The following is a 15,720-nucleotide window of genomic DNA, read 5'->3' as shown; positions in this document are numbered from 1 at the left end:
TGTGGCTCATCATAAAAATATCATAATGGTATAGCAAAATCAAACCTATCAGGCTTTTAGGCTTCTTTCAAAGGCTAACAACCTTTCAGCAGAAAAAAAGTTTCTAACTATGTAGCACTGTGGTAGCAACTTGTTCTTGGATTAAGAACATAAATCATGGAGATTTATGAGCATAATACACTCTTCTTAGTTCACTTATCTTTTCCTAATGAATAACATCATTGAAATAAAACTGAGAAACTCAAAAACCTCTAATACACAAGCATATAAATACTGAAATTCATTATACTGTTGTGTAAGAATAATACAATTACCACTCATTAACTATGAGGCAAACACTTACAAACTATGCACACAGTGTCTCATACAATCTCATTATTTGGTAATTAACCAAACCAATAACAAATGCAAAAAAAGTAAAAAAAAAAATCCAACTCCATGTAAATATTTGCAAATCACCGAGCTTTCTTAATCATCTTTTCATAAATTTACATGATAAAAACATCACTGCAACACCATGAAACAACTCAAATCTGATAGCAACTCATCAATCAACTCTGCAATAATCAACCCCTCTACTTCCTTCTCCACATAGCCAATGTCCTCATAAGATGAAGTAAACCAAGGCCTCAACTTGACATCCCATGCCACCACCTTATCTATTGATTGGTGTTGAACGACCTTAGGATTTGCATAAATCTTAATCTGATTAAACAAGTCATCAAGCAGTTTTATTCCACAAGGCAATTGTGCTAAACTCTCTTTCCATCTTCTAGACATCAAAGGGGTCACAGGAGAAGCAATTACAGTTGGTAAAGCCTCGTTCACCAAGTCGAATAACAGCTTTCGATCCATGTCGATATCACCGAGTTTGCAGGAGTTGGCTTCTATCTTCTCAGGTTTACAGTTTTTTTCTTCTACTTGATCAAAAACAGAAGAAGAGATTGATTCTGTTTGGCCATCCAGCGTTGAAAGCGCTTGATCTAAAGGCCAAGCCTTGTAAAGCCCAGAAACAATAAGGATGTCTCTTACATAAGACTTTGCATGGCTTTCAATTTGCATTATTTCATTAGTGTCATTAAGCTGAGCTTCAGTTGCCACTTCTTCAGAGTCTTTGCTTTCAATTTGTTCTGGATGAATTCCAGAATCTGGAAGAAAATTAGAAAAGTGGTTTCAGGTTAGTGTCATATATGATGCAAATTTCAGTTCTAAATGAACAAAGCAATTGTTGATATGGAATAAGGAAGGGGATATAGGCCCAAAACCCAAAGAAAACACTGGAAAAAAGTAACATTTACAGAAAATGCAAAACAAGCACTTTATTCCAGAAGATGAAAAATATTTTGAAATTGTTAGGACCTATCACTCTTGTACACGTGTCCTAGCCGTTACCTTTCTTGTGTAACTCTCTATTTATACTAGCTATAACATAGTTTTACATAATAATATTGAATCTTCTTTCTTACACTTTCTTTCCCTCGTTCTCTCTTCCTCTCCGCCAGTTTGGGCCTTTCATGGTATTAGAGCGCGCAAGCCATGACAGATCAAGAAGAATCAACAACCTCTATCCCTCCCGTCTCCAACCTTTCCAAAATCACCACATATCTCACAATCCCCGCCAATCTCAAGTTTCTCATCTCAAACCTCAAAAATCTTGTCCCCATACAACTATCTTCCGACACTTACCCCATTTGGCGATTACAACTTCTTCAACACTTACTGCGAACGGTTTTTCCGGCCATCTAACCAGAGACACACCATGTCCTACAGATCAAAGCTGCTCCACCTATTGCCTTTGGATTCTTGCCGATAGAAACCTCATTTTCGCTCTCTTTTCTACAATCTCTCCATCTATCCTTCCCTATGTTCTTTCCTCCTCTACCGCTCAAGAAATCTGGACCATTCTCGAACGTCGACAATATTGTTGCATCCATCTCCAAGATCGATTCCGAAAACATCATCCTTTACTTCTTGAATGGTCTTCCCGCTTCTTACAATCCTTTCAAAGCTGCCATCCAGACGTCTCTTAGCCCCATCGATCTTGACACTCTTTACTATTCACTCTGTAGTGAGGAGATTAATCTCCAAAACAAATAGCAAAAATCATCTTCTTCCAATCCCGAAACAACTGTTCTTTACACAAATCGTACTTCGTCTAATCGTGGACGAAACCAAAATCATTCCATTCCAAATCGGAATAAGCAAACTCGAACGAACTCGAACTACAACTCACCCCGTCCACCTCCCGCTTCGGAGCGCCCCACGTGCCAAATATGTGGCAAAATCGGACATCTTGCCTTGAACTATTGGCACCGTTGTAACTTTAAGTATGCTCCCACCATTACATGGCCTCCCCGCGCCATGTTGTCTCACAACAATGACGTGAACACATCCAATTGGGTTCATGACTCAGGTGTCTCCTTGCATCTCACACCCGGCATTACCCATATACACCAACCGTCCTCCTATCAAGGTTCCAACATTGTCTCGATTGCCAACGGATCTAATCTTCCGATTCACAGTTCTGGCCAAGGTATCCTCCTCTTACTGGACCCAACCCGTAAGTTGTGCTTACGAAATCTTCTTCATGTTCCTCTTCTTTCTCACAATTTACTTTCAATTTCTTAACACACCGCTAACAACAACATCTCCATTTGTTTTGACGCTACTGGCTTTGTCATTAAGGATCGTCAGGACCACCAACCTCTTCTTCATGGTCGTCTCCATAACAGTCTGTACCAAATTCAAATTCAAAACAATCGGAGGCCCACTGTTCTTCAAGCCAACATCTCCTCCACTCAACTTTGGTACGCCCGTCTTGGACATCCTCATCACCAAACTCTGTCCAAATGAGTCAAGAATATTCCAGATTTATGTAATCTCAATTATGCTTATATTTGTAATTCTTGTAATGCGGCAAAGAGTTACAAACAACCTTTTAATAAAAATCTCTCTGTTTCAAATACCCCATTCGCTCTTCTACACTCTGATGTTTGGGGTCCCTTCCCGTCGTCTTCACTAAATAGATTTAAATACTACGTGATCTTTGTAGACGATCTTACCATATTTTCTTGGATATACTTGATACACTCCAAAGCTGAAACATTCAACAAATTCAAACATCTTCACTCTCTTTTTTAAACAAAATTCAACACTAAACTCCAAATCATTAGGTCAGATGGAGGTGGTGAATTTACGAGTCTCGCCTTCAAAACTTATCTCTTCGGTCACGGCATAGCTCACCAAGTTAGCTGCCCTCACACCCCCGAACAAAACAGTATGGCTGAACGAAAACATAGACACTTGCTCGACCTCACCAGGACCCTGTTACATGCTGCTCACCTACCTCAATCATTTTGGGCTGATGCTCTTGCAAAGACAAACTTTCTCATTAACAGATTGCCCTCCAAATCTATTCAACTCTCCAGCCCTTATCATAAACTTCATAACAAACATCCCAACTACAACTATCTTCGCACATTTGGATGCTTATGCTTTCCCTTATTAAGACCGTATGCTCCCAAGAAACTCACTCCTCGCTCACAGGAATGCATATTTCTAGGATACTCATATCTTCATAAGGGATATCGCTGCTTCAATCTTCATACTAATCAGCTTCATATATCTCGAAATGTGGTATTTGATGAACATATCTTTCCGTATAAGTCCCCTGCACCTTCGTCCGATAACACTGTCAACACTACCCAATACTCACCTCTCCTACTCACTCCTGTCTCCGTTTCTATTCCTCCTAGCCAACCAAAACAACTTCAATCTACTACATCTTACAAACCTCAATCCGATTTCTCTCAATCTGACACATCTCACAACTCTCCCATACAGCTACCCGATCAACTCATCTCCTGATCTCCACATACCACAATTCCACCCACGCATCCAATGCAAACCAGACTAAAATCTGGCATCACCAAACCAAAACCCATTTTCGACTTATCTACTATCACCACACCCGCAAATACACCACTCTCATACAACCAAGCCAAAATTCATCAACATTGGCAGACTGCAATGTCCGACGAATTCCTGGGACTTCAACGTCAAGGAATGTGGTCGCTCGTTCCATCCCCTCCAAACAAAAATGTAATGGGATGTAAATGGACATACAAAATCAAACAACTACAAAACAGATAGGTCGACCGCTACAAAGCCCGCCTAGTCGCATAAGGATTCAATCAACAATACGGCATCAACTACATCGAAACCTTCAGCCTAGTCGCCAAGATGCCTACTATACGTATACTACTCGTCATCGCTCTGACTCGCAAATGACAAATTTCTCAGTTCGACGCCTCCAACACCTTTCTTCACAGAGATCTTCCAGAAGATGTTTATATGAAACAACCCCTGGGCTTCTCCGACCAACAACATCCAGACTTCGTCTGCAAACTTCGCAAGTCCATTTACGGCCTCAAACAAGCTCCACGCTTATGGTTTCAGAAATTCACCTCCTTTCTTCAACACTTTGGCTTCGGTTTAGTCGTTCTGACCCTTGTCTTATGATTATCATCAACACAGCATACAACTATACATTTTAATTTACGTTGATGACATCTTACATATAAGCAATGATCAGAACACCATTCACACTCTTCTACATTAGCTACAATCTCACTTTCAGATCAAACAGCTTGGGGATATATCTCTGTTTCTCAACATCAAGGTTATCCACACCAAATCAAAATTATTTCTATCCCAAAAGCATTACGTATTCAATCTCCTACAGACGGCAGGCTTCACCGAATGCAAACCAGCTCCGACGCCGATCACACCGCCATCCGCCTCCAGACATACCTCCGATCAACCGTTCAATGACCCACAGCTTTACCGCAAACTTGTCGGCTCTCTACAATACCTTTCGATCACCCGTCCTGATATATTGTTCACCATGAACTCTGTTTCCCAACACATGCATTCTCCCATCGTCCGAAACTTTCAATCTCTCAAACGGCTCCTCAGATATATCAAAGGAACGTTGCACTACGGTCTCCCACTCCAACATAACAGTCTGCACCTCCAGTCAGATTCGAACGCTGACTGGGCTACAGATTAAACCGATCAGAAATCTGTCTCTGGGTTATGTACGTTTCTAGGCCAAAACCTTATATCCTGGTCCGTCAAGAAACAACCCACGATTGCAAAGTCCCCAACCGAAGCAAAGTACTGTTCCCTGGCCTCCGCTATATCCAACGTACTTTGGCTCCGTCGTCTACTCGAAGAGTTTCAAATTCAGCAAAGATCTCCCATCCACATTTACTGTGATAATACCTCTGCTATCGCTCTGGCAAATAACCCAGTTTTTTCATGCCAAAACGAAACACATCGAGATCGACTTCCACTTCATTCGGCACCACATCGACTCCGGAGCAATTACCATTTCTCACATCAGTTCAACAGATCAAATAGCAGATATTCTCACAAAGCCGTTCCCACCATCCAGATTCTCCGACCTCCGAAGCAAACTAACCATCCAATCTATGAATGATTAATTTGAAGGAGACTGTTATGATCTATCCTCTTGTACACGTGTCCTAGCCGTTACCTTTCTTGTGTAATTCTCTCTATTTATACTACCTGTAACATAGCTTTACATAATAATATTGAATCTTCTTTCTTCCTCTTTCTTTCCCTCGCTCTCTCTTCCTCTTTGCCGGCTTGGGTCTTTCAGAAATAGCATCTAAAAAAACAGCGAGTTGTTTCTTTAATGTTATAGTGGTTTAAAATTATTGCGTGTTGGAAGAATTTTACATTGTTAGTAAGTGTTATGTGGTCTCAACATAGAAACCTGTACATACACAGTCGGAGAAAGAAGGATTTTTATGTGAGGCCTTTCTCAATTGCAGAGTACACTATTTTTGAGAATTGGTACAGAAATGGTCCACCACCAATTAATAATGAGGCCTTGCTCAGTTTTACAAAATATACTATTTTCTAGAATTTCTACAGAAATGGTCCACCGCTGATCACTAAATGCAATGTACTTCATGGGCGACGGAGATGAAAAAAAGGTGATGTCAAAGACACTTAGGCCGATCTTGCTCACACTGGTAGGACGCTCAATATAATTACCTTAAGAAAAGATCAATAGCATCTTTGAGCAGCACTGGTGCAAATTGTTGTGCATTACTTGAAGTGATCTTGAACATCATCAAGCCTTCAAATGGCGTGGGTTGATTCTTCATTATCATTGTGTATGACACATCTAATGTAGTTATGGTGGCAATAGGATAGCTGTGGATGATAGCAAAACAAGGGTCATCCGGTCTTTAGATGGTGGAAGGTGAACTATCACAGTGTCATCTTTTATGGTGCATCTAGCACGACTACCACAACAATAGAATGGTCGCAAAGAAGAGCACGATGAGCATCATATGGCCTTCAAGTGAATATCGGATGTCGAGGCTATCATTGTCACCTAGGGGTGTAAGTGAGCCGAGCTGGCACGAGCTCGACTCTTAAAGAGCTCGTGAGTTGAGCTTATCGAGCTACAAGTTCGAGCTCAAGCTCAAGTCTGGCTCAGCTCGAAAGCTCGTTGAACCGCTTGATTAAATTAAAATGTATTTAATAATTAATTTAAATTAGCATTATATAATATATTTTAATAATTGTAAACTAATTATATATTAAAATATTAAATTTAGAAAAAAAAAGAAATTTTTTAATTTAAAACTAAGAAATTGAGTTCAATCAATGAGTCGAGCTTGAGCTTTCTAAACAAGCTCGATCCTATGAATTTTTTAACGAGTCGAGCTTGAGCTCAGTAACAACTAAATAAGCATAGCTCGATTAGACAGATACTTGACTCGTTTACGCCCCTATTGTCATCACATGCAACACGCACATGGCCTATTTCGAATTCACTCGGAGCTTTGGTACTAAAAATAGAGAATATTGATTCAAATCTCCTAAGATTAAGACCATAAAATAATAATATATTTTATCACAACCTCGTAGTCTTGCATTTGTATTTCCATTGTAGGTATCTTGCAATCCCTACGTATTTTGTATTGCATAATCCTTGTGATAGTTTGTGATAGCATTAGACAATCAAAAGCATGGTCTTCAATCACTTTGGAAAAAGGCATTTCCTATAAAATTGATAAGTATTGGCCTAAAAGAGTTTCCCTTACCCATAACAAAGGTGGGTGTTTGATCCCTCTTTTAAGTAAGAGAGTGTGAAGGCATGCTTCCCCTTGAAGGAAGTGTTGGGGATGGTTTTTTTTCGGATGTGCATTGTGCATGATAGATTTACAAATGTAGGGGAATTCTAAGTATAAAGGGTACTTAGGTGTGGACATAAGCCATTGGCTAGACTAAACCACATAAATATAGATTTTGTCCATTTTTGTTCAATATATTAGATTTACTATCATTACACATTCACTTCACTTATTATTTAAGCTTTAAAATTCATGTGATGATCTACTTGATTAAATTATTCAAATGTTAAACTAGTTAAGTAATATTAATCATTCCACTTAACAAATCAACTGCTCTCTCTTAAGCATAGATTTATTTATATAACCATCATACCATCATTGTGTGGACACTTTTGTTTTGGTATTTAAAAAGAGTAATCCAATAAGCTTGTGTAGTGTTATCATTCCTTAAGTTTGTGCTTAAAGTTAAGCACTCTCACTAGTTTAATGATTTATTAAACACCATTATTTTTTTGCATCATCATTTGTGTGAAATAGATTTAATTGATTGCAAGCTTGTTATGAAGTTGTGCAACACATCAATTACATTTTACATAATCTCTATAGCTTACACATCATATCATTGATTGCTTCTCTAGTATATTTTTTGCAAGCTTGTTATGAAGTTGTGCAACACATCAATTACATTTTACATAATCTCTATAGCTTACACATCATATCATTGATTGCTTCTCTAGTATATTTTATAGATTTCGCATTGCACTGTGTCGTATTCGAGTTGAGAAAAATTTCACAAAGAAATTCTGGAGCACTAAAAAGTTACACACTCAATTAAGTACCAATTGGTGTGCGTTAAACGTAGAAAAGTACATTTGGAGTGGTATAGAAGAATCATTGCCACACCAATATTCATTCATGTCACATAAGTTTTTCATCTCTTTGAGAAAGAAAGAAAGCTTCCTATAAAACCATCAAATGAAAATCAGGTGTAGTATCCTAGGGCTCACAAAAAAAGTTGAATTTTTGCTTCTAGCTTGAGAGTAGCATCTAAATTATTTAGTCATAGACTATGAAGCTCAAGCACTTTAAAATGACCTTCGTATTCATACAAGATGTACGTCCAACACGAAAACGCCTATGGCATGCCCCTACACATGTTTGACGATTTTAAAATCGTGTTTAAGGTATTTCTTGTCAAACTTAGAGTAAAAATGGGTAGAACACGGCCCAAAATAAAAGTGGCCCAAAATAAAAGCAACATGTGTAAGACACACAAGGAGAATGTTTTAAGATTTTTTTTTTCAAATATTTTTTGATCTGATTCAATAATATGATGGTTTGATTTAGTATTACTTCAAAACCCATTTTGACTTCCATTACTTTTTGTTGGGCTCAAGTTCCCTCCGCTCTCATTTATTCACAGAAGCCTTAATACTTCTGATGCCTCTTCTAGTTGCAATCTTCTTCCAACTCTTTGAGCCCTTACACACTTATCGTTCTCTATCGAGCTTGTTATAGTATCGCACCTCCATCTCTCATGCCTGAAACTCTCCATCTTAAGAGAAATTTTCTTTTTAGTCGACTCTTTCTCTCCCTTCTTTTATGCGTATGTGTCACTTTAACATTCCTCTACTGACCCTAATTTTATATCTATGTTTATTCATTGATTTTTTTGCTTCTTTTTTTCCCATAAAATAAAGATTATCTTGTCTTTAATTTGAAAAGCTTCATATTCTAAGATTTCAAGGAACATAATATTCATGGATTTTTTCAATAATAAGAATTTAGGGTTTCAATTTTGTTGATTGTTATGATATTACACTTCAACATGTGATATTTTTTAACAAAAATATTGACATTGTATTTTAATCATAGGGTTTAAATTAATAATGAATGTCTGGAATCATCTTGAAAGGTCCTTGCACAAATATTTGAAACTCTATTCCCTCCATGTACAAAGATTCGCATAGGAAAACTCATAAAACCCTAGTCCTCATCATCAAAAACCCTAATGCTAATTTTTTTCCTGGTTCTTCAAGGAAACTAGAATTTAAATCCTACCATTAATTCTAAGAGATTCCACATCACAATTCCAAATCAAGTTGGTATTATAGCAATTTGACTCCAAATCACCGCCCGATGGTCATGGGTGTATGGAAGAACTCCAAACAAACCAATGATTTATGCTCCTAGTTTACTAGTAAAAGTCAAACCATCTACAATAACATATGTGAAGGCGTCAAAGATCGAAGAAATAACAAATAAAAAGCAGTGGAGCTGATACAACACAAAAGCATTCAAAATAGTTCTCACCGAGAAGGGTGCCTAATTCGCCCGAGACTTGCGTTGAAGAATGATCTTCAACAAAAGGAACCTCTAATGGGGATACAGGACTATGGTGTTCAGTGGTTGGACTGCTGTAAAATGAGGCAGGACTTGGTGGAACCTCCGTAGAGTTGTCCTAAATTGAAGCAAATGAATATCAGAAATCATTGTGAACAAAAAAACAAGCTTTTTTAGCAGATTGATTTCATCAAGGAGTTTACCTCTACTATTCCATAATTTCTGATCACTGAAGGCAAGGTATCGATGGACTTCAAATAACTGAAAGTTTCTGAGGTTGATTCCCCTATTAAAGGCATCTTCTTACCAAAAATTTTTCCCTTAAAACTGAGATTTCGTCTCAAAATGGAAACTCTGCCTTTAAAGTTCAAGCCATCTTTTTTGTTTCTTCCTGAATCATTTTCCAATGTTTCATTCCTTCGACTTAATTGAGCTCCAGTTGCTACACGCTGATCTTCTAACAGAAGTTTACCAAAAGCAGTTCCTGAGACCGGGGCGGAAAATGATCTAATAAGGTTTGGAGGTGACATTGCATCATCATCAAATTCGGCCATTTTCATCTGTTCCCTCCTTAAGTACTTAGGAATTGACTCATTCACAGCTTTCTTATCCTCCCAAAAGCTAGCACCTTTTCCCTCCTTCAAGAAATCAGTCATAGATTTTGATCTTTCCTTTTCTTTTATCTTGAGAGAATTTTCATTAAACTTACTTTTCTCAATCTCACGATCATCCATCAACACATTTTTTAGTCTATCAGATATAATTTTTCTTGTATCTTTTTTAATGGACTCCTGGGATTCCTGTTCATTTACGTGAAAATCATTCTTGTATGATCTGGTGGATTCCGACCTTACTGATGTTGTCCCAAGGTCCCTGGTAACACTTTCTCTGATATGCTTTGCGATATCCCGGGCCAACTGTTTTGGGTCGGTTGACCTTTCATGTAGGGAAGTATGAGCTGAATTACCCCTCCTGACAGAATCATTTCTACCCTTTCCTTCCATTTCCAATCTGAGCCTTTCCTTTACCTCTTCAAGAAAATGTTCCATACTACTAGCTTTTTCAAGTGCATCAGATGAGCCACTCCATGGCTCTTCTATTTCATTAATATCAGAACTAGGTTTCAGAATCACTATCCTTGTAGGTGAACAAGATCTACTTCTTTTCTCCTGAAACATAGTTCTTGGTACTGGTTCAAAACTGTTAGCAGCTAGTTTCCTCCTTATAGCCTTGTCATCTTTCATTCTGGGGACACATTGCTTATCTAGATTGGCATCTTGATAGAGACCATCAGCCGGATTTGGAGCACATTTAACTTTATTCACCGAAGTGTATATATCTGTTTCTATAGGTTTCTTTCGCACTTGAGCTTTATTAGTATTTATACATCTCGACATTTTCTCCATGTTGAGGTTTTCAAATGCAAGATTTGGCTCATCTTTCAATCCTTGACTGCTATCATTTTGATCGAAATTGCTTGAACTCTCCCATAACTTGGATGCTTGCCATGACTCAAATTCTTTTTTAAATTTCTGCAGTAGCTCTTCTTGTGGATGCTCTCTTCGGTGCGGTTTAAATGAATTCAAGTTTTTGGACGACGAGCTAGGATATTGTTGTTTATTATAGATCCGAGGCAATTGTTCTTTCGATTGGGCGAAAGTAGTCAAAGAAAGTGAGTTCAACTCAGATTTAGCACTCACAAAACGGGGCACTCTTGATATGTGTTTCCTCGGGTTTTCGTTGAAGCATTCCTTTGCATGAATTGTATGACCTTTTTCATGTGGCAAAGTATCCATGCCCATTAAGCGAGCGACAACACTAGGTCCACTGCGCTTGGTATTTTCTCTATTACTAACCTCCTCATTGATCAGCAACTTGACTGGAGTATTTCCTTTGTGATGAAGGTTCATTTCGGAGGATGGTATCTTTACCTGACAACAATGATTATTGCATTGAATGAGCGCAAAATCGGTAGCTTTTCTAACTTCAACATAAGTGATAACCGAAATACTTAAATAGAAGAAAAAACCTAGACAATAACTGCAACAAATGATAGTAGAGTTAAGAAACTCACAGTTAGCAATATCAAGCTGTTAAAACTAAAACAATATGATTTAAACCCATTGAAATGATTCCCATAAGAGCACATTCGGGTACTTTTAAGTTTGAAAACATGTTCTCATAAATCATGAAATTTCATAGATTCATCATTTGGATGCATATAGTTAGAAATCAAAAAGTAATTTTAAGCTCAACAAGCTCTCTCAAAATCTCCTCGATAATGATTTCATTTTTAAATGTAGAATGAGTAGAAATAAAATCATAAATTTATAAAATATGTTTCCTATTTACAATGTAAGAATTTTCTCAATTTATTAGCATGCTTTAGCTATTAGAAAGCGTTGGGAATAAGAAAATCACATTCAAATATAGACAATGGAATGAATGTAAAACAAAAAAGAAAATCAACGCATCAAAACAAGGAATTTTACACATGCCTTATCATCGTCGTTCGTCGCTATATATTTCATTATGATTTGATTATGGAGAATTATAGTCCTAGTTCAGTTGATACAAATATACTAAAGAAAAATAGAGGGCACCCAAAAATATCCTAGAAGTCCTAATATATCTTTAGTAAAATAACCCCCAAAAATTGGATTCCTTTTGGAGCCTTGGCCCCCAAAGCCTTGGGAGGCGGACTCCCCGCCGCACTTCCAATCCCAATAGTGAAGTGTGTTTTCTTTAAAGCGAAGAAATTGGACTCTGCAACTCGACAAGAAGTTTGATTTGGAATAGGAAAGCATAACTAACCATTAAATTCTCATTAATGACATGATGCCTATTAGTTGTTTCCAGAGGTAAGTCCAAGCTATTTCGAGGCGCTTCGACACCTACACAAGTTGCAATACCTATATTAAAAATGAAAACCAATTGTGTAAAGCAAAAGCAATATTAAGCATGACCAAAAAGAGTTTTTTTGTTTTTTAAGTGTGCTCATCATAAGGTTTAGGTAGAACTCAAGCATATTAAAATATCATACGTTGTCTATTGAAGCTAATTTGGAATGACCAAAATGCTGTAAAATCTTACCATCATGGTGCTTGTTGTGTGTAATCAAGTGCCTAGCTGAATTAGACCCACCAAATGAAGAAACATTTGACCTCCCTCCCATGAATCTTAGATATCACGAAATTTCAGCTTTCAAAAAGTTGGAAAGCTTACTACTTAATATGCAACAAATGCTTATTCTCTCCACTATCAGATATCATCTCATAAAAACAAGCATTTTGATGCCTGCATAGTAAGCATTATATGATTCAGTCTTCAACAGAAAAAAAAAAAATCATATCAGGAAAACTGAGGAACTCTGTGCATTCCTATAAAAGATCAATTTTATCTGGAAAGAAAAAAAGCCTTTTTTTTCTTATTGAATCCTTAAACATTGCACTCTTCCTAAAGCAAATTGACGGTTTAGAGACCCATCACATGATCCTTTTTTTTCCATTTTATTTTTTCACCAAGAATTAAATTAAGGCAATCATGAGAAGAAAAGCAAGTCAGAAAAGAAGAAAAAGATTTCATTTCAAAGAATGCAATCAAAACAGATAAGAAAAGGATTCACCATTCATATTAAATACAGTACTAATTAGGTCTAGGTAAAACTTCCATTAATAGAGCATGCAGGCATTGATTAAGCAAGGAACACAACAGCCTGATCAAATCCTCACAAAAAACTGAAACTCAGATGAGGAATAAGAGATTTTCACAACACATGCAAGTTCTTTAAGCATCCAGAAAGCGAAAAATCCCAACTTTTTTCCATGATAAAAAAGAAAACTCCCAAATCAACAGAAATGTGTATATCATTTCTGACACAAATCACTTAATCCCAATTAAATCCTCATCCTTCTGCTTCCTTAATTTGTTTTCCTTACCATAAATTGACAGCACCTCGCAAAGAAGAAGGGTAAAGCCAACAGCCTGGTGCTCGGCACCCTGTTAATGGCTGTAATGTAAACCCTTTACAAGCTCTCATGAATGGAAATAGGGGAGAAAGAAATAAAAGAAGAATAAAGAAGTAAAGCAAAGACGGCTCCTGCTACCTCGTAATAATATTTCTTGTTTTCTTCTTCAAAGCCCAATTTTTACTCCATTTTTTTTACTCTTTTACAGAGCTGACGCCATGTGAGAAAGCTAGGTCACAATTTCCGTTTTATCACCATTTCCATTCTTTTTTTGCATTGACACCCTTGTAAACTTTGATATTGCATCTCAAATGAAAATCATCAGCGCCTAAACTGAACTTTGACTACATATTTAAAATAAAAAAAAAAAACGAATTTTGACTGCACCGCTTCATCAAAATCCATTCTTTTTTTATCCCCCAAAAAAACACTCAATCTCTAGATCATTTATAAGTCCTTTGACTTGATCTCGAAATTGCTGGCCAGCATCCACTGATATCACAGCTGAAGCATTATTCCTCCATATAAAACAGTTTTTTTTTTCTGACCAGAAGGCCCAATAATGTGAAATCAAAAGCAAATCGTATATAATTTTTTGTTTTTTTGAACTAACCATCATTCTCGATAGAATTATAAATACAAGTAGCAGTTGATGATTCAAAATAAAGCATTCTTTAATACTTTTCAGACAGAAATTAGAGCTTCGTTGGAAAGTCCGTTGGGTTAGTTGGGAGACGTTAATTCCATTTGGCGCCATTTTTTAAACTTTTTCCAGCTTGTTTTATTGTTGTATTGTTACCTGGTGTCCATCACTAACTTTGTCTTTCTTTTCCTAATAAAAATTAATTAATTATATATTTATTCTTAATTGAAAGGATAAGTTAACATATATGGAATGAACTGGTCTTGTGCAAATTGGGGCCTCCATTTGGCACCATTTTTATGTCCTTAGTGGTTTGTTTTGGTGGATTTATGGTGTATTATCACCTGTAGATTGGCTTGTAAAATTAAGCTAAATTATATGATGATCGGCTCAATAAATAACCAATAAGATGAAAATTAAGTTGGTATAAGATAATATTCATTAAATATATTGGGTGGCGAATTTGCTCATTTAAAAATTAATTGGGTGATGAGCTGAGTTTTTTTCATACATGCTAAAATAAAAAGTTCAGAGCTAAATTATTAAAGAACTTAAACTCTCATCTCTCTCTCTTATAACCTTTATTCTTTTCAAATCATTTGAATATTCCAATAATTTTTTTATTTTCAAAGGAGAGAGATGTAGTTGTTTTGTAGTAAAAATTCATAAGAAAAAGAATCAGAGGACCAGACCTTCAAGCAATCGAATGACATCATATTTTTAGTGTTGTGTGATGTCAAATAATTAGAATGTAGATGACATTATTAAGGGATGATAGTCTCATACATTAGCTATAAGTACTATAACAAAGGCAAGTAATATAATGGGTGATAATGTCTTTGGGCGATTTTAATATGAATAACAGTGTTGACAGCATCATCACCTCATTAGTGATAGTTATCAATAATCTCTTCTTGTTTGTTGAACGATATGAAGTGAAAGTTATAGTATGTCAATATCATCAATAAAGAGTGAAATCTCATTTTTACTAAAAAACACCCGACCATCATATTCACTTAATGGTATCGTGTATGAGATAGTAAAGGGAACATTTCATTATCAAAAAAGCAATTCCATATATATTATTAACTTGAGGAAATACATCATAATTAGTGATGATGTTACACATGCCATCGTCACGCTACGACACATCATGGGCATGTAACTATTGCCCATTCATTTGACCTGTCATTATGTTCTAGGTTATTTTCTTTACAACCCTTGACTAAGGCATGATCTCTTATGAAGTCTTAAATCTTAAATATGGCATCACTTTGTCATGTTTATCTTCAAGAGTATTATAAGTTGATCATTTCTTCTCGAGTGACTCGTTGCTTTACCGCAAGACTTAGCACACCTCATATAACCTTGAGTGACACCTTGCCATCATAAGCTTGGGACTCACTTAATCTAGCTCAGTGCTATAATGCTCATGCCTTGGACTATCTCTATTATGATTTGAATAAGTCTATAAATAACTATTATAGCTCCTCTTCAAGATAAAAAACTCTAATATCCTCTAATTTTTTATTTTATGCTCTCTAAACCTTAACAAAGCCCCCATATGAGCTCTCTTTCTCTCTACATA

General features: G+C 36.6%; 1 protein-coding gene across 2 annotated transcripts; it reads right to left on the bottom strand.

Annotated features, from left to right (window-relative positions):
* Positions 1–279: 279 nt before the first annotated feature.
* On the bottom strand, positions 280–13,609 carry LOC110101714. 2 transcript variants are annotated; one of them, XM_020829719.2, is made up of 6 exons: positions 13,460–13,609; positions 12,615–12,818; positions 12,336–12,415; positions 9,725–11,452; positions 9,492–9,639; positions 280–1,148 (listed from the first exon to the last, which is right to left on the bottom strand). In XM_020829719.2, exons 2-6 carry the CDS (start codon positions 12,694–12,696, stop codon positions 505–507), a joined length of 2,682 nt encoding a protein of 893 aa, XP_020685378.1. In that variant the 5' UTR covers positions 12,697–12,818; positions 13,460–13,609; the 3' UTR covers positions 280–504. The 2 variants fall into 2 exon arrangements, with proteins under 2 accessions (XP_020685378.1, XP_028552402.1); XM_028696569.1 differs by lacking the exon at positions 12,615–12,818.
* Positions 13,610–15,720: the final 2,111 nt, after the last annotated feature.

This window comes from Dendrobium catenatum, unplaced genomic scaffold (assembly GCF_001605985.2).
Source record: "Dendrobium catenatum unplaced genomic scaffold, ASM160598v2 fragScaff_scaffold_772, whole genome shotgun sequence".
NCBI classification, from domain to species: Eukaryota; Viridiplantae; Streptophyta; class Magnoliopsida; order Asparagales; family Orchidaceae; genus Dendrobium; species Dendrobium catenatum.
Note: the sequence above shows the minus strand (reverse complement) of the source record. Positions and strands in the feature narration are given on the sequence as shown.